Source organism: Hemiscyllium ocellatum, chromosome 13 (assembly GCF_020745735.1).
Source record: "Hemiscyllium ocellatum isolate sHemOce1 chromosome 13, sHemOce1.pat.X.cur, whole genome shotgun sequence".
Taxonomy (NCBI): Eukaryota; Metazoa; Chordata; class Chondrichthyes; order Orectolobiformes; family Hemiscylliidae; genus Hemiscyllium; species Hemiscyllium ocellatum.
This window is the reverse complement of record NC_083413.1, coordinates 75625246-75645545: the sequence shown is the minus strand read 5'-3', so window position 1 is coordinate 75645545 and position 20300 is coordinate 75625246. Positions and strand designations below refer to the sequence as shown.

The 20300-nt window shown below is 42.7% G+C and overlaps 1 protein-coding gene across 1 annotated transcript in view; it reads right to left on the bottom strand.

Annotated features, from left to right (window-relative positions):
• Nucleotides 1-18460, bottom strand: part of LOC132821368 (alanine--glyoxylate aminotransferase-like) — a 33096-nt gene extending 14636 nt beyond the window's left edge. The window contains exons 1-7 of the mRNA XM_060833950.1: nt 18164-18460; nt 13942-14134; nt 8986-9050; nt 7289-7389; nt 4968-5038; nt 3747-3831; nt 667-762 (exon numbers count right to left, since the gene is read on the bottom strand). Of these exons, the coding sequence (XP_060689933.1) occupies nt 667-762; nt 3747-3831; nt 4968-5038; nt 7289-7389; nt 8986-9050; nt 13942-14134; nt 18164-18460 (908 nt within the window). The remainder of the gene's footprint in view (nt 1-666; nt 763-3746; nt 3832-4967; nt 5039-7288; nt 7390-8985; nt 9051-13941; nt 14135-18163) is intronic.
• Between the last annotated feature and the right edge of the window lie 1840 nt (nt 18461-20300).

Below are 20300 nucleotides of genomic sequence, written 5' to 3'. Positions count from 1 at the left end.
ATGGTGCCAGACCTGATGAGTTTCTCTGACAGTGTGCTGACAGTTTGTTTTCATTTCAGATCTCTGTGTACTTTGCTATTACTCAACATTTATGCTGCTAGGGTTAGGATTAAACAATGGAATCACATCATGGCATGATAACTGTGTTTGTTCGAGGTACAAGCTGAGGTCCTTGAGTAAGTGACACTCAGGCATTCCTTCCCTCTCCTGAACAACTCCTTTCCCCCTGCTCCTTTCCCTTCCCTGCCAATCTGTCCTAGAGATCTCCCTCCCTTGCACCTGTTCCTTCCAACTTGCATGTTCATTCCTCATTCCCACACCCCCTTTTCTTCCCCCTCCATTGGGCTCCTGCCCACGTTCACCTGCTCCCTGTCCACGCCCAACTGCTTTGCACTCCGCCAGTGCCCACCCCTCTTTAATCCTTCACCCATCCTCTCCTTCCTCCCCCGCCAGCCCCATTTCTACCTCCCCTCTCCCAGTTGCTCTGAAACTCTTCCACCACCCTGTTTCCCTCTTCTCTCCCCTCCCATATCCTTCAGAAGCTCTCCCACAAATTGCTTCCTCAACCCTACCCATGCCTCTGCTCCCTCCTCTCCCCTTCCTTCCCAACATTTCCTGACTCTCGCTTATTTGCAACAATGAAGGAAGAGCAGAACTCTATCGTACTTTCTTGGGCTCCCATCACAGCCCCAGATGTTAGAGAGCCAACTCATATCGAGGTACAGAGAAGTAGGTTTCTTCCTCCGATTAAATATTTTCTGGCTGTGGAAACAAAAGCACACAAAGGCCACGTTTGAATTTATGAAGAAAACTCTTGAAAGGGGAACATTTTGAGATTGATGTTGAATATTTTGTAAAAAGAATTCACGTTCTGTTCTGCGCTTTTAGGACATTCTGGTGATTTACATCACTTGCAGGCACGAGCTGAAAATGTGTTGCTGGTTAAAGTGCAGCAGGTCAGGCAGCATCCAAGGAACAGGAAATTCGACGTTTCGGGCATAAGCCCTTCATCCTGATGAAGGCTTATGCCCGAAACGTCGAATTTCTTGTTCCTTGGATGCTGCCTGACCTGCTGCGCTTTAACCAGCAACACATTTTCAGCTCTGATCATCAGCATCTGCAGACCTCACTTTCTCATCACTTGCAGGCATTCTGACACGTGCAGAGATGCCAAGCCGCACTGATGTCTCTGATCTACACAGAGTGGAAAGGAGAGCTCAAACAAGTTAAAAGCTAACTTGTGGAAGCAATGTGGAATGTTGGCATGGCATATTCATCAATGTCTGACCAAGAGTTCTGTAAACTGTTGGATTCACGGAATTTATTGGAAACATTGAATTGTTGCTCGTGATTATTAAATGTGATTAAATAAACCCAGCAGTTTTATTGGGCCAAAGTCAAACAGGGGCTTAAAAAACCAGGAAGAGCTTGTGCATAGCAATTGGCAAGGCTAACATTGACTCATCAGCTGGGACACCATCATTTGGTGTCACCTGGGACACCTGTGGGCAGCACAGTGGCTCAGTGGTTAGCACTGCTGTCTCACAGTGCCAGAGACCCAGGTTCGATTCCAACCTTGGGCAACTGACTGTGTGGAGTTTGCACAAGCTCCCTGTACCTGCGTGGGTTTCCTCCGGGTGCTCCGGTTTCCTCCTACAGTCCGAAGACATGCAGCTTAAGTGAATTGGCCATACTAAACTGTCCATATTGTTCAGGGACCTGTAGGTCATTGGTCAGGCGAAATGTCGAGTAATAGGGTATGGGAATGCGTCTGGGTGGGTTACTCTTCAGGGGTTGGCATGGACTTGTTGGGCCAAATGGCCTGTTTCCACGCGAGGGATACTATGAAATTATCACCTTGCCACTGACTCCACTAATTCCTGTTGTTTTAAACTGTCTTCTCAGTTTTTAAGAAGTGATAACAGTGTGGAGATATAACACTTGGAGGAGTGAAACAGATGCAGATCTTTGGGAATTGTATCATTGCTGGTTTATGGTTTACCCACTGGAGCTGGATTTGGTTAGATTAGATTAAATCAATTTAATTAAATTAGATTTCGGTCTTTTTGGACAATGTAAACTTTTCTACAATTTAGAGATGTATAGTCGTCTTCAGTATCACTGGCAAGGTGAGCATTTGTTGTTCATCCCTAATTCCCCTTGAACGAAGTGACCATCAGATGATTTTAGAAGCAGCTGAGAGCTGACCACATTAACGTAATGCTGGTGTAGCATGTTGGCCAGATCAGGTAAGGATATGGGTCTGGGTACACTATAAGTATGTAGTGATTCAAGAAGTCAACTCAAGCAATAAATGATAGCCCAACAAATGAACAGTATGTAAAAAAAAATTAAATTCCACAAGCCACTGAGGTGAGTTTGAACCTGTGTCCTCAGAGCATTAACCTGGGCTTCTGGATTACTCATTCATACAGTGACATTGCCAATACTTGGGTTTACATGGAGCCTGTCATAAGTTCAAGAAGTCCAAATGCTTCACAACACTAAGTAATTTTGAAATGTACCCACAAAATGTAGGAACACAACAGCCAAGTTACAGACTGCAAGATACCTCGACTACATGATCAAAATAACTCAGCAGTTTCACCTTCAGTTCTACGTGATTACCTTCAGGCTGCCATGGCTTTTCCTCAGTAATGTTATCTATATACAGATAGTTTTATTAGACGTTCTGTTAACACCTTCATCCTGTCCTCACCCAGATTGCATTCTACAACTCCTGTCCTTCTCACCTGATGCCAAACGATGGATGAGCCAGAGTATCCTTCAACCAAACATCTGGAAAACCAAATGCTTCTGCCAAAGAGTCTACATCCGTGTCCCAGATTCCATGTCCATTGCCAGCCTCCTCCTTTCACCAAGACGAACAGCCTGCAACCTTTGTGTCTGATTCATTCCCAAGTTTCACTTTAAGAAACCGTATTCCGGTTGATCAACAAGACAATGAACCTCTAACCCTACAAGTTTGTCCACCTCGATCCTTTATTCTCCACCAGCCACTGAGACCGAAATCCACATTCTCATTATCTACAGCTTCTTTTCCCTCAACTACCCTCTCAGTTCTGACTTAAAGATCCCAATTAATGCAAAATTCTGTCATCTCTTTCTTTGCTGATATTATTTGATACACCCTCTTTCTCAATAGAAAGTTTTTAATCTTCATTTGCAAATCGCCTCAAGGAACCTGTAATAGTTCTGCAGCTTTCCTTCTGATCCTACCTTTGGTTTACTTTTCCACGATGATCTGCTCCATAATGGTCAACTTTCAGCAGATGTGGTCCTTCTTTCTGGAACGTTGGCTCCTTTCTCCCTCTCGATCTTTAACGAAAAGTCTCCTCAAAATAAATCCTTTGAACCATCCTTTCATCCTACCTCCCTCATCTTTCAATACTCAGTGCTGGTTTCAGGGATGTTTGGTTAAGCAAAAAGAGACTTTGTAAAGGGTGATGCTGTAGGTTCCAAGATGAGCAAGGAAGGAAAGTCAGAAGCCTGGGGAACTGAACCTGTGCTGGATGCTTACTCTCTGAAGGAATAAACAGAGGAGGACAATGCAGGTGTTTCATAAATTATTTCTTGGCAGTGGCAAGATTCAAGGGTCTCACCGAACTGCAAATGGCCTGATGTCATGTGCATATACACATTCTGATGGAAACAGTGAGAGCAAACACAGCTTCTTGCAGATCCCTGTGATCACTACATTGCTGAGCAGATGTGCAGTTACATACCAGGCTTTGTCATTAAACGAAAGTGGTGCAGTTCCAGGAGGACAGTTGAGGACTTTCTGGGATCCTGAGTAAAGGATGTCAATATCTGAATGGAGAAAAATGGCTGTGTCAGTTGAGCACAATGAACTAAATACTCAGCGATGCATTAAAATTGACCTAAGCTGTTATCAATAAGGTATTTTTTACAGATAGTTCTCCAATAATGCCGTAGTTACGTTCCAGCAAAATCTCACTTCATAGAAAATCGAGCAATAGAAATGATGGGGCCTATGGGAAAAATGGAGGAAGGGGCAGATCAGCAGAAAATGTCACTCACAATTGCTCAAAAATCACTCAAATGTCTAACACAAAGTATCACACAGCCTGAATAAAGGTTGAAATCGTATTTCTTAAAGCAAAAGTAAATTTAACACAGTACATTTAAAAAAAGGTAAGAAAGCTGCTCTCTATACAGTACCTCTCACAGAAAGCTGCTCTGTCGGCAGCTGACATCGGAGCATGTGCAGTATGTCACAAAGACTGGCGCTGACATCGCAAATGCGCAGAACAGCACAGATGCACATCAGCGCATGCACAGAACATAGCACGTGAACCAATTCCTGCTGAACTCGCGCTTTTGCATACAGAGGTTAGCATTCTCGAAAGTACTGTTCCTTAATTCTTCAGCGACGTTATAGCCAAATCGCGCTGCCAAAACAGGCGTTATCCCAGAACTGCCTGTACTTCATATACTTGAATAAATCTGCTGATTTAGTGGGAAGGAGCAACCGTGTGAGTAGATAGGTGGAGGGGGAGCCCAGAGGGAGAGAGACAAAGAAAAGGGAGAAATTCTGTTCCACTCTGAAACATGCAGTGAAACATGATTCCTGAAACCATCATCATTGACCCTGTGCCAAATAATGGGGACAAAACAGGGTCACGTAAAAACAAACCGTGAACATGGATAGAAGTAATAGAGGTACCTGACCGTCAGCTAGCAGGTAAATCAAAGCAGCACCATCCCACAACAATAAGGCTCCAGCAGGACCAAATGCAAAAAGCTGCAAACGTCTTACAATATTTCTCAAAGAGGAAATAGCCACTTTTAGAAAGAGAATTAATTTCTTCTGGAATCCACAATGTACAGTTTATACCCATTGTCTCAAAACAGGAATTAAAGGATCAAGGGTGACAGCAGGATTAATGGCCTACTCTTGAGAAGAATATCAGACAAATACATACCCTGCTTATCCATGTAGAGAGGGACCCCTCCAAGAGAAGCAACAGAATCAACCAGCAGCAAACAGTTATGCCTGGACAGAAATGAAACAACATTAGAGACATGTAGAAAAATGGCAATTATATTGTCACTCTATCCCTGTATCGTCAATTTCAAGAATAAAAAGAAATCTAGCAATCACTGCCTTGAGCATACTCAATGATTGAATATCTGGGGTACAGAATTCTGGAAATTCACTATTGTATGAGTGAGGAATGTCCTATTCATCTCAGTCCCACAATGTTTGCCTCTTGTTCTGAGACTTTGTCCTCTGGGACAAGAATCCCAGCCAAGCAAAAACACCCTTTCTTCATTCACCTGCTCAATCCCTTTAAGAAATTTCTTATTTCCAATTAGACCACTTCTCATTCTTTTAGATTTTAATACTCTCTCCTTTCAATAATCTCTCCTCATAGGACAGTCTTGCCATCCCAGGGATCTGTCAGGTAAATCCATGTTTTAATCTTTTAAAACAAGTGTACACTTCCTTAAGTAGGGACTAAAACTGCACAATACTTCAGATGCTATCTTACCAATGATTAATATCATTGAAGCAAGACCTCTTTAATCCTGTATTCAAATCTTCTTGCGATAAAGGCTAACAAATCATTTGTCATCTTAATTCTTGCTGTATTTGCAGTCAGCTTTCAGTGACTCATGAACAGGGACATTTAGGTCTATTTGGACATCAACATTTCCCAATCTTTCATCATTTAATAAATATCCTGCATCGCCATTTCTCTGACCAAGTGGACAACCTCACTTATCCACATTAAATTCTATTTAGCATTCACTTGCATATTCAGCCTTTCCAAATCCACTTTATGCTTTTTAGTATCAACCTTATAACACATTCCAAACTAGCTTTGTGGCATCTGTATGCTTGGAAATATTACATTTAGTCCCCACATCTAAATCCTTGAGCTAGATTGTGAACAGCCGCATTGATCCTGTGGTACCCCACTAGCTGCAGCCTACCAACCTGAGAATGAACCATTTAGAAGTACTGTTTTGTTTTCTTTCCTTTAGTTCATCCCCCCATGCCAGCATATTACCCCCTATCCCGGTACTCTAGCTTTGTTTCTTAATCTGTGTAGGAAAATATTTAAAGTGTTTGAAAATTTTCTGGCTCCCCGCTTATCTACTTGGCTAGTTACATCATCAAAAACATTTAATAGGTTTGTCAGAAATATTCCCTTTCATAAAACTTTGTTATTTTTGCCAGATCAGATCATTATTATCCAAGAGTCTAGTTATCATATCCTTTATATATCTTGATATACTATTCCCACAATGGATGTCAGGCAAACAGGATTGTAATTCCCCATTCTTTTCTGTCCCTCCTTTTTTAAATACTGGAGTTATATTTTTGCCCTGCCAATTGCAGGCGCTGTCCAGAATCTATACAGTGTTGAAATGTGATCACTATTTCAACATTCTGGAATGTTCAATCATTGGGCCCCTGGGATTTGTAAACTTTCAACTCTTCTGAAGGAATGGAGTGGGAGACAGGCAGCAAGTTTTTTGGAACCTCCGAATTAATTAATAAATGGAACGTGAGCCACTGACTAAAGTATGGATGTGAGCATTAATTAGATGGTCTCATGCAATATGATGGCAATAAATCGCAAGTCAAGGTCAGAATTGTTCTAGATTATATTATATGTAAGGCGGCCTACATATTGGACCAAAATGGCAAGTTAGCGGTAGCTTTGATAAGCTCAAACAGTAACAATGGAGAAGGGGAATAATTAGAAAGTTACAAAAGGTGTTGAGTGTACATAAGTAAATTTCTAATGAAGTTGGAAAGTGGAATGCCAGTGGCAGAACCTGAAGAGATGTCAGACTGCAGCATTAAGGTTTGAGGCACATATTTTAGGAGTGGAGGTCTGATTGGAACTCTGCTGATGAAGAACTGAGCTGTCTTAATAGGAAAAATGATCTCACTACCATAAAGCATAATGGAGCAACAGAAAAAGGATATTGATCAACATTTCTGATCTGAATGTTAAAGAAGTGAAAGGTGATGTAAAGTTTGCAGAGTTTCAAGTTTGGGGAGGAGTGGAAATGAAGATTTATATGATTTTTAGAAGGTAACTTTGAAGAGGGGATAAATTGACCAGCTATTGCTGGGAAAAGACAAGAGCAGGAAGGATTTATTTTTTAGTAACTGACAGCAATCTTGTAGTCTTTTAATATTAATGGAAGGAGTCAACAGAAAATGAAGGTTATAGGTCACCTGTGGTGGAGTTGAGCCTGCATTGAGTGATTGACACATACTCACTTATGACAGAGAGGTCCTATCCCATCCATTTCCTGAACTACACCTGAGGAGGACTCCCCGTGCGTGATGAAAAACAAAATTGGCTTGTGCTGCACCAGAGCCTGTGAAGCAAAACAGATCTTTTACATGGCACCTGCTTACAGCTGACAGCAAAAACAGATCAACTTTCAGATCTACGCATGGCCATTGGAGTTGCCTATGTCTCCTGCCCATTTTGTGAAGTTGAACATGAGTAATGTATCCCCATTCAATGCACTGGATTACCCTGAATCAGAAACAGAGTTTTCACCCTGTGAGCAAACAGGCTCAGCGTGATGACAAATCATCAGTCACTGAACTTGCCATCACAAAGCCGCTTCACACTCTGTTATTGGAAGTTATTATAATGACTGCCCCAATAATGCACCTTCTACCATTCCCTAACCAAATTGGGAGTGCAAATGTCAGGCATGAGACATCAGTGGAGTCTGGGAACCAAGAGAGGAAAATACTTTAGAGGCTCAGCCAATATCAGAGCTGAACATGGAATAATCACCCTAAAGAGAATCTCAGAGATCAAAATACATGACTGGTTCCAGGAGTGTACTGGCACACCTCTGCATCCGATTTTCAATAACCCACGCACAATGAAATACTAAAGTCTCTCTACTCATATAAGCTTACAAGTTAGGAACAGATGTGGACCAATTGGGTGCTCCAGCCTGCTCAACCATTTAATAAGATCATGGCCAATCGGATTGTAATCTCAACTCCACATTGCCAACTACTCCGCCCTCACTCCCTGGAAACCTTTTGCTTCCCAAGAGTTTAAGCACAATTCATAGACTTTGGTTTGACTGCCTTGTGAGGATAACACTTCTAAAAACTCTCAAATCTTTGAGGGACAAAAAAAAATCCTCATCTCTCTTAGTTGGACAAACCATTTCTTTTAAAACAGTGACTAGTGATTCATGGATTAAAGTTTGAGACCATCATAGAATTCCTACAGTGTGGAAACAGGCCATATCAAGTGAACACCAACCTTCCAAAGAGCACCTCACCCAGGCCCACTCTATGTTTCCCATTTCCCACCTCAGCCACACCTTGCTGGACACTATGGCCAATCCTAATAACTTGCACATCCTAGGACTCCAGGAGGAAACCCACACAGACGATCACCTAAGGGTGGAATTGAACTCAGGTTGTGAACTAGTGCTGTGAGGCAGCAGCGCTAACCACTGAGCCAGCGTGCTGCATCAGATGAGAGTGAAAGACCATCCAAGATTCTCTTAATTTGCCCAACATTGTTGAGTGACCTCAGAAACTAACTACTCACATCAAAATGCATGTGCTTTGATGAAGTAGAAATTCTAAGGCCAAACAATGAGAGCTCAGGGTCCTTTGCTGCTTTGGTCTGGGTGCACTAACACATTGACCAGTAGGTGGTGCCATAGTGTTCTGTCCAACTCTTGCCCCCACCCGCCCCCACAAACCGCTCTGACTTTTGAATCAGAAACCAAATCAATAGAGACCTTAATTTATTCTGATTGAGGTTCCAACCCTTACAAATGACAGTCAATTATTTAGAGGACTACAATCTTTATTTTTATGACTGTCACTAAGTTTCCACTAATTGAAGGAGGGAGAAGAGGCATAACCCCAAGACATACACACGGACACGTCCATGCACACATGCAAGTAGATGATCTAAGACAAACCTGCTCAATTTCTTGCAAGGTGAACATTTCACCCGGAGGTTTAACAAATCTCCTGACATCGCCACCTTAAATACAAAGTGACAGGATAACATCACTGTGGTGTCAAGTCTTCATCTGGATCTATTTCAACATAATGTTCTGGTTACCACTAAGTTAACAGAAAACTCAATATTTTTGCAAGTTGAAAGTCTTAATTGCTGTTATACTCAAGGGGTCAGATGGCCTCTTTGGTACGCAGCAGCACCATATCAGATTGTGAGCTTTTCCAGTGAATAACTTTGCTGACAATAAAAGATCTGAGGAGTTGTCCTTTGATTGAAGCCTCCATGACAGCTACAAGTACTCATCTGATTCTGTTGCATTTATCTGGGAACGTTGACCAGATAATTGATTTCAATGTGGAGCATGAGCAGGCTGGGGCATGAGCCTGCAGCATGTTATTATTGTGCGGGAAAACCTTGAAGATACCCAGATCAGAGCAGCAGAGATGGAGCAATATCTGTATCAGAGAGAGAGAGAGAGAACGCGAGAGAGAGAGAGAGAGAGAGACAGCATGACCCAAATCAGGGCAGGAGAGCGAAAGAGAGAGCATGACACAGGAAAACCTTGAGAACACCAGGGAGACAGAGAGAAAATAGAGTAGCTATCGGGAAGTCCACAGCACAGAGCTTAAGATTATAAAATGTGGGAGCTAAAGCAGACCATTCAGCCCTTCAATTCTCCTGTCCATTCAATGATATCATGGCTGATCTTATAACCTTCAATACCTTTTTTGCCCAATAACTCTTGTTTCCCTCACTCATTAAAAATCTGTCTATCTCAGCTTAAACTCTGCTTAACAACCCAGTCTCTACAGCCGCTGTTGTTGAGGTCTATAAAGCTTACATAAAAGTATGCCTTCACATTTTTTCAGGGTAAATATTTAAGACCCGTAACCCCTGCAGAATAACTATCTGGATGGAGGGCTGATCAGAACAGTATAACATTCAGAATGCCCTCTCAGTGCAAACCACTGTTTTGACTGAACAAAGAACAGTACAACACAGGACCAGACCCTTCGGCCCACCAAGACTATACCGACACATGATGCCTTTCTAAACTAAAAGTCGTTTGCCTCTACGTGGTCCATATCCCTTTATTCTCTGCCTATTCATTTATCTGTAAAGATGCCTCTCAAATGGTGCTATTGTATCTGCCTCCACCATCTCCTCTGGCAGTGCATTCCTGGTACTTACCACCCTCTCTGTAAAAACACTTGCCTCTCATCTCCTGTAAATTTATCCTCTATTGCCCTAAACCAATGTCCCTAAGTAATAGATATTTCTACCCTATGAAAAAGACTCCCGACTGTCCATTCTATCCATGTCTCTCATAATTTTGTAAACTTCTATCAGGTCATCCCTCATTCTGAAATGTTCAATTGAAAACAATCCCAAGTTTGTCCAATCTCTCCTCATAGCATCGAAACTAGGCAACATCCTGGTAAACCATTCTTGTACCTTCTCCAAAGCCTCTCCACCATTCTAGTAGTGTGGTGACTGGAATGGTACACAATATTGTAAATGTGGGCAAAAGTGAGTACTCCAGATGCTGGAGACCAGTGTCAAGATTAGAGTGGTGCTGGAAAAGCTGGAGGGCATCATCAACGATGTGGGAGGGGAAATTGTGATCTTTAAAGAAGGAGGTCATCTGGTTTGTTCCGTGGTGGAACTGGTCCTTCTTTAAAGACCTCACTTTCCCCTTCCAGGTGCCCTCCAGCACATCTCATCCACGTCCCACATCTCTGCCCATGAACCACACCCGTCCAACCGCAACAAGGACAGAACTGCACAGTCCTCACCTTCCACCCCACCAACCTCCGCATATATTTCCCTCCCCACCCCTAACGCTTTCCGTAAAGACCATTCCCTCCACGTCCCTTAACAGTCCACCCTCCCGTCCTGGCACCTTCCCCTGCCACCGCAGGAATTGCAAAACCAGCGCCCAAACCTCACCCTCACCTCCATCCAAGGCCCCAAAGGAACCTTCCACATCCATCCAAGTTTCACCTGCACTTCCACACATTTACTGTATCCATTGCTCCCGATGCGGTCTCCTCTACATTGGGGAGACTGGGTGCCTATATGCAGAGTGCTTCAGAGAAAATCTCCGGGACACCCGCACCAATCAACCCCACTGCCCCATGGCCGAACATTCAACTCCCCTTTCCACTCAGCCGAGGACATGCAGGTCCTGAGCCTCCTCCATCACCACTCCCTCACCACCCGATGCCTGGAGGAAGAACGCCTCATCTTCCACCTCAGGACCCAGGGTATCAATGTGAACTTCACCAGTTTCCTCATTTCCCCTCCCCAACCTTACCCCAGTTCCAACCTTCCAGTTCAGCACTGTCCTCATGACCTGTCCCATCTGTCAATCTTCCTTCCCACCTCTCTGCTCCAGCCTCCTCTCCAACCTATCACCTTCACCCCCACCTCCATCCACCTATTGCACTCTCATCTATCTTGCCCCCAGCTGCCCCCCCCCCATTTGTCTCTCCACTCCTGTCTCCCAGCCCCATTCCTGATGCCCAAAATGTTGATTTTCCTGTCCATTGGATGCTGCCTGGCCTGCTGTGCTTTTCCAGCGCCACTCGAATCTTGATAACATTCTAAATGTGGCCTAGTTAAAGTTATGTATGCTAGAATTTTTTTCATTGCTTTGCATCAATTTTTTAATTCAGTCATGGGAGGTAGGGATTTCTGCTGGTCCAACATTTATTGCTTATCCCTAATTGCCCTGGAGAATTTCACTGTTGGTGTTTCTTCACTGTTGTTGTTTCCATAGCATAGGTCGGCTTAGTTTTCCTTTTAGGATTTGTAGCATTTTGATCCAACTAAATGATTTCCTTTCCAGTTAGGAGACCACCACACTGGTGTGGGGATGAAGTCACACATAGAGCAGGTAAGGATAGAAGATTTCCTCCCTAACGTGAGTGAGACATGATTTGGAGATGCCGGTGTTGGACTGGGGTGTACAAAGTTAAAAATCACACAACACCAGGTTATAGTCCAACAGGTTTAATTGGAAGCACACTAGCTTTCGGAGCAAAGCTCCTTCATCAAGTGATAGTGGAGGGCTCGATCGTAACACAGAATTTATAGCAAAAATTTACAGTGTGATGTAACTGAAATTATACATTGAAAAATTGATTGTCTGTTAAGCCTTTCATCTGTTAGAATACCATGTGTACCAATACACATTCTTTCATGTGTAAATCACAAAACCTTTTTTTAAAAAAAGTTGCATTTTTGGGTTAGCTGTTAACAATGGTGTTAGCTAGACAATATGTTGAAGGTGTTGGCTCCCTGTGTTCTCTGTCTATGCCATGATGTTTAGATTGATTCTAATCTAAAAAGTGAGAAAACAGAGTTTTACATAAATTCATGCAGTTTTTGAGCTCAGCGTTCTACATGAATGCATGCAGTTTTTGAGCAAAGTACAAGTTAGATTAGAATCAATCTAAACACCATGGCATAGACAGAGAACACAGGGGGCCAACACCTTCAACATATTGTCTAGCTATCACTATTGTTAACAGCTAACCCGAGAATGCAACTTTTAAAAAAAGGTTTTGTGATTTACACATGAAAGAAGTGAAACTATCACTGTATTCTAACAGTTGAAAGGCTTAACAGACAATCAATTTTTCAATGTATAATTTCAGTTACATCACACTGCAAATTTTTGCTATAAATTCTGTGTTACGATCGAGCCCTCCACAATCACCTGATGAAGGAGCGTCGCTCCGAAAGCTAGTGTGCTTCCAATTAAACCTGTTGGACTATAACCTGGTGTTGTGTGATTTTTAAATGAGTGAGATAGGTTTTTACAATTCCAGATTTTATTGAATTCAAATTTTATCGTGTGTGCTGTTGTGCAAATTGAACACATGTCCCCAGAACATTGGATTGGGGTTTTGGATTATTCATAATATTGCCATTACATTACCAGCTCCCCTGCAAAGTTACTTAGGCTCATTGATCAATAGACATTTCTAAGGTTCCAAGGTCTCTTTCTACCTCATCCATCCTTACTTTAACAGTGCTGGCGGAGCACATTACATTTCCATTGCTTATGAAATACATTAGCTGCCCACTTACTTACTTTGACCACATTCATTGTGAAGGAGGCTGAGCTGCTCTTTCTACTATTCGCACATTATGTCAGTACCATTTGGAAATTTGACCTGCTTGCATTGCTTGTCAGTCAGCAAGCCAGTGATCCCAATTCTATGCTCAGTCCTTCGATCTCACTTGGACACTGCTCCCCTAACCAGACAACGCCATTGGCTTTTTTTCACCCCTCAGCCCATTCTTGACCCATTTCCTGGTCTCACGTGAATCACCACAGCTTTGAGTTTAACCTGTTGCCATTATCAGGCATCCACCTCATCTGTTCATTCTTGTTGCTAACGATAGGCACACCGGTGGAGACCTGCCATCAGCCCTTACACTCAGAGACAATGCTTGAAAGGAAGTGTGGAAGAGCAGGTGAAACTTTGATGGATGTGAGGCCTTGGATGGGGGTGAGGGGGGAGGTGTGGATGCAGGGTGTCCTGCGGTTGCAGGGGAAGGTGCCAGGAGGGGTTGTTGGGGAGCGTGGACCTGACCAAGTAGTCACGGAGGGAACCGGTCCTCCACAGAACACACCAGATGGCCTCCTTCTTTAAAGACCACAATTTCCCCTCCCATGTGGTTGATGATGCCCTCCGGCGCATCTCATCCTTTCCAGAAAGGAGGAAGGAAATAATTGATAATTGTCTCAATATTTTACTACGTAAAATCCATTACTTGTCAACAGACTGTTGAGAAGCTATCCAGTTGTTTAAGTGACAGCACATTTCTTTAAGGAGGGAGAAAACTCAAAGTCGGAAGCGCTCAATATTATGAAGTAAGGAAAGTGTAAAATTCGTACCAATTCTCTCAGCAATGTCTGCTGCCCTTTCACCCCACACACCGTGAATTCCAATCAGCACCACATCGCCTGGTTCCACCACGTTAACTAAGGCTGCTTCCATCGCTGCGTGGCCAGAGCCACTGATTGCCAGAGTCATGCTGTTTGTGGTCTGAAAGGCATATTGTATTCCAGCTTTTATCGTGTCCATAATCTGCCAAGAGGAGAAAACGGTCATAGACTGGAGAATCAGAAACAGATCAGAAGATACTCTCAGCTAGATTTTTGTTTTAGTTGGAAGCTGTACTCAAAATAAAAATGGAAGTGGAAATGTGGAGAATCTTTAAACAAAAAGTAGTAATTCCTCATGTATCATTGGAAAGAGGAGTTCTGATATTCCATCAACAGTCATGGATGTAACTTATAGATCTAGGTCAGGAAAGATTCTTTAGGTTATGTTATACAAAGCTGAAAATATGTTGCTGGAAAAGCGCAGCAGGTCAGGCAGCATCCAAGGAGCAGGAGAATCAACGTTTCGGGCATGAGCCCTTCTTCAGGAACCGAAACGTCGATTCTCCTGCTCCTTGGATGCTGCCTGACCTGCTGCGCTTTTCCAGCAACACATTTTCAGCTCTGATCTCCAGCATCTGCAGTCCTCACTTTCTCCTTATGTTATACAAAGCCCTGCTCAGACCACATCTGGAGTTATCCTAGCAGACTGTGTGTCATACCTCAAAGGATATGTTGACCTTGAAGAGAGTGTAGTCTAGATTTAGATGCATAACCATAGAAAATAGGAGCAGGAGTCGGCCGTTTATTACTGCAAGCCTTCATCAGCACTCAATATGATTATGTCGGATCATCCAAATCATCACCTTGTTTCTGTTTACTCATCATTCCCTTTGATCCCTTTAGTCGAAAGAATTATTTCTAACTCCTTCTTGAAAACATTCAATATTTTGGCCTGAACTGCTTTCTGTGGTAGTGAATTCCATAGGCTCACCACTCTTTGAGTGATGAAATTTCTCCTCATTTCTGTCCTAAATGCCGACTTCCTATGTGTAAACTTACAGTAAGATGGCAGTGAGGCTGGCCCCCGAGTTCGTCAGTTCTGTCTGCTTCTCTTTTTTTCTGTCTTCTCTCTTTTTTTTGATCCTCTTCTGTTTTATTTTACTTGCTTCTTGATGAAGAGCTCCGTGGCGACGGTGGTATTGGTGGTGATCGGGCCCAGCAGCACAAACTCATGATGGTGGCACCGGAGACAAGTTTGGCTTCCTGGTGGCTGCTGCATCATCGAGGTGTTCTTGGTGTCAACTCATGGCTGCGGCTGTGGAGTTGGGCTTGTGTACCCGACAGTACCTGCTTTCAGCGCAGTTTCATGGAGGCGACAGCGAAGGCAAGTTTAGGCCCAGTATGAGACCTGTTGGCATCGGCAGCAGCTGCTTTGGCAAAGTGGGTCCAGCACTGGGCAGTAGTGGACTTAAGTTTGGGCCTGTTTGGTACCCATTGGCATCATTGGCATCTGCATTGGCGAGGTCCAGCAAACACCCATAGTGGCGAGAGTGTCAGTGCAGGCAAGATGGCATCGAAGAGTGGTGACCTCCATTCCAATGGCAAATGGGATTCATGCCTGGCGAATAGCCCATAACCCATGACAGAGCACTTAACAAGAAGTTAGACACTTTATTTCTTCATTTTTCCTCCTTAGTATTCTATTATTTGGTTTGTTTTTCTGTGTTTTAAGATGGTGGCAGAGAGTGGCAACACCACAAAACACTTTTCACTGTATTTTTGGAACAAAATAGATGTGACAATAAATAAATCAAACTGTGATCCCTGGGTTCTGGACTCACCAGTCATTGGGAACATCCTTCCTGCCCTGTTTAGTCCAGTTAGAACTTTACTCAGGTAAAGGATTTTTATAGGATTTACAAGGTTACTTCAGGTTCAGATAGTAGGAGGGAATACATAAAATAAGGGTTGTATTCTCAAGATTCGTGGAATTTGGAAGGTTGAGAAATCACTTGATCAAAGGTTTTAACATATTAAAAGCAAGAGTTAGAACAGATTAGCAAAAATGATTTCCGCTAGTTGGGAATCAAGAACTAGAGGATGTGGTCTAAAAGAGCTTACAGGAGTGAAAGTAAGAGGTATTTTGTCAAAGAATGGTAAAAGTTTTAAATTCTTCTGTAATAGAAATTGACACTAAAATAGTTGTTAATTTTAAAACTGAGATTGATATTTTTAAAATTTGAGGATTAAAGGATAAAATAGAACATGAGAGCAAACTAGATACATACAAATACAAATTAAATATGCAGATTCAGAATCATTGAATCTCTACACTGTGGAAGCAAGCCATTCAGCCCATCAAGTCTACACCAACTCTCCCACCAAGACTCATCACATCCTGTAATCATGCATTGCCCATGGCTAACCCATCTAATCTGCAAATACCTGGACTTTATGGGCAATTTAACGTGGTCAATCCTGCACATCTTGGGAGGAAACCAGAGCACCCAACGAATTATTAAAAGCAGCCTGCAATTTAAAAAGACTCTGCTATGTATCTATTAGCTTGTAAAGGTTTAGAATTGCAAACAGTGTGCAATTTCAACATTAAAAAAAAAGAATGTGTTGTACAACATCAAAGCGCATTCAAGGTTGGGAAGGACAAGTTTAGAATAGACATCAGAAAGGATCTCTTTACAGAGGTAGTGATCACCAACAGAATCTATACCAGGATCATGTGACTAAATTATTGGGGCCATTTTGCTAAATAACTTGACCCTCAAAGCTGAGAGACTGACTGTAGCATGAATAGCCTAGAGGGATAAGTTCAAAAGGAAGGGAAGGAGTTTAAACTTATCGCTGATTCCTTTAAATTGAGGATTTAGGTCTGAGGAGCTCTGTGCATCTTATTGACAAATTATAATGGTTGTAAAAGGAAAGAACATGCTTGCTGGATAACAAAACTGAAAATAGAAAACAATGGAACTGCACAAAGGATCAGCAAACATCACCAAGAGAAAAGACAGCCTCTCATTTTGGAGTTAAGCTGAAATCATGCAGGAAATATCTCTTCCTTCAAATGGATCATATGGTTAGGTTGGGTAGTGATGTCATTTTAGATTAATGTGTGTGAGAAGATACCCACATGATTGGGCAGAGATCTACTTTTATACCTAGTCTCTATGTTCCTTTCAACTGACTCGAGTGGACAGTCAATTCAACTAGGATGCAAAACCATCATAGCACCCAATCCCATCAATTTCCCAACTGGATGGGGAAGGGGGATGTTTTAGTAATAAACTTACAGCTCCCTCCACCACACCTCCCCTCTCCCCTCCCAATCCCAAACCCCTTCCCCCCACCGAACCTCTTAACTGGCAGCCAGCATATGTGTAAGCCAGTGAAGTGGTGGTGAGGGAGAACTGAGTAGATGAGAATTGAAAACTTATCCAGGTAAAAGTCCATCTTGGATGGAAATGTAAAAACAGGACTGTCAGATGGGCTGCATGTTCTGCTCACTGGCTAACATCCAATTCCATTAACAGGACGGGTGATACAAGTGGTCTCTCTCTAATGCTGCCTGTTTTGTAGGACTTCCCCACCAATCCCTCCTCAATCCCCACACAGTCCTCCAGTCCCCTACCAAAACAAATTTGAGACAAAGTTTAAAAAATTGGAAGACAACTTCAACAACACTCTGTGCCTGAGTTCAAAATGATTCCTTGAACGTCTGTATGGCTGTAATCAGGTGCAAAACAAATTTTAGCTTTTTGACTTCAAAGAACACAGATACATTTAGTTTTAAATGAGCTGAAAATGTGTTGCTGGAAAAGCGCAGTAGGTCAGGAAGCATCCAAAGAATCGAGGTTTCGGGCATGAGCCCTTCTTCAGGAATTTCCTGAAGAAGGGCTCATGCGTGAAACGTTGAATCTCCTGCTCCTTGGATGCTGCCTGACCTGCTGCGCTTTTCCAGCAATACATTTTCAGCTCTGATCTCCAGCATCTGCAGTCCTCACTTTCTCCTCGTTAGTTTTAAATGACCCAACTTGACAGACATTGCCACTTTCTTCGTGTGAACTCTCTACTTATGCTGCTATTTAACAAAGATTATTATTTCTGAAGCAGTTTCTCACATCCTCAGAAACATCTATGCTTTGCATTGGTTGGAGGGCAGATGCACCTTTGAAAGAAAAGTGACCAAGTAGACGAAAATAGAATGAAAGGGGCTTACCTCAAACATTTCGACGTGCATGTGCCCAATTATTTGCTTGCCACCCGCCTCTTGGACACGAGTGGAGATGTTCGAGGGTCCGGGTCCCAGCAGTAGTTTTTTGGGGACAACAAGAGGTTGCAGGAGGGCCGGGGGTGGAGGAATTGTGAGCTCAGCATTAGCGTACATACTGCGGCTGAACGACCTGCACCAGGAGCCCAGTTGCGCCAGGGGAGCAGAACCTCGTTCAACCTGCGCCAGGAAGCTACAGCCTGTCAGATGCGCCAGGAGAGGTCTTCGAAGCACGACCCGTGACATTGTTACAAACCTTCCACGGCACCACAATCAGCAATCACCCATTCAATTAGACCTTTGATAATTGTCTGACGGCTTCTCCGTTTATTTGCGAAGAGAGAAAGGTCTATGGCCCCTTGAACACTGACCAGCACTGCCTGACCTTCCAGTTACAGTGCATGCAGAAAATTTCCAAAAACCTTCCAATCTACCCTGTTCCCTCAGCTCCGACGAGCTCTATGCACTTAAACTGAAATCGAGTGAGGAAATGCAACTCATCAGGTCACCAAGAAAACAATCAGCTGCAGCACTTGTCAATAAGTAACCGGAATTGAAAAAAACATTTGTATTATTGGTTAATTATTCAAACAAATCCAGTTATACATTTTTAGCCAATAAATTAGGCTGGCTTCTTCAAGAGGCACTTTCTGTGTTCCCCACTCCCCCCACCCACCCCACCCCCTTCCAAATATTACTGCCTGCAATGTCAGGAATGGGTTAATTTATCAAAGCTGTTTGTATTATCACAGAGTACGTTCAAAGATAACTTGCATGTTTTTCCTGTAAGTCAAGTGGTGAGGTGTTTGCTTGTCATGTCGGTCACCAACTAGCAGAAGGAGGTGGTGAGCTGTCTACTGCAACTGACTGGCTGCTGAGCATTAGGAGGGGAGTGGGGTCAATGTACTGGAACAAGGTTCAGGGAGAATATCATCAGCTCCTCAGCGCCATGGCAAATTAGTGCTGGAGCCAGAAGATTGAGTTGGATCTATCTCTGATTTCTTTTTTACTCTTAATAGCTCACTTTGGAGGCCTGGCTGGAGACACCTCATCCCCATTGAACCAAAAGGGGCAAAGTTTCTCCTCATGCTATGTAAATATATGCTAAATGCATATCATTTGTGTCACAATGCCCACTACATCATTTGCCTATGTGATCATCATTCATCCAGCCAAGTCAAGATAGTTAAGCTTAAAACTCTATCAAAAGGGATAATGAGATCCCGGGTTTTATGCAAAGGAACAGTGATTGCAAAAGAATGTTGTACGCAATTAACAGCTCGCTTTTCAGCTAAAGCCTTAACCAGGCCAAAACGGAGCGTTCTTTATCAGCATCATCGGATGGATTTTCAAGCCATGGAAAGCGTACCGCCTTGTTGGATGAGAATGATACTGGGACTGAGAGTTCATGAGCACAAAGGCAGTCTCAAAAATTAAAGTGTTTTCCTTCACTGAAACAAAGAAGGTTAAGGATAATGGTGATTCTAATAAAGGTTCCAAAATTATCATGAAATTGACAGGATGAAGATATGAAATATCATTCCGATATTTGGAAAATTGGGAATTATTGGATAGACAGTGGGGGGATTGTTTTATCCACATGGTGGATCAATAGAACTTGGAATGTTTTATCACAAGCTTATGATGTGGCATTCATTTTAGAACTGATTATACATCAAGCAAGATGGTATTTTACCATTCAGTACCATCCCATGAGAATTTTTTTTGATAGTCTTCAAGCTTATCCATGGGAGTTATTACAGTCTTCAGTCAATGTTAGAGGATCTCTTTTGTTTATTGGAGGTTTCACCTTTCTTGTTTCAGATATTATCGCAGCGGACTGAGAGAATCCTCAATGATTTTGTGATTCAAAGTTTTATGAAGCGTATGCTTTTCCAATATTTGTAAAATCACACTTCACAGCTCAACACACTAAAGATTCATTTCTAAGGACTCTACGATCATAACTCACATATGAACAGAAAGACCCACTTGCCAGCCTGAATTCAAGCTACAGCTGGTCAACTATTGGCCACCTTTAGCTTTCCCAGTTCCTCAGCAGCTGTCAACAACAGCTCATGACTTG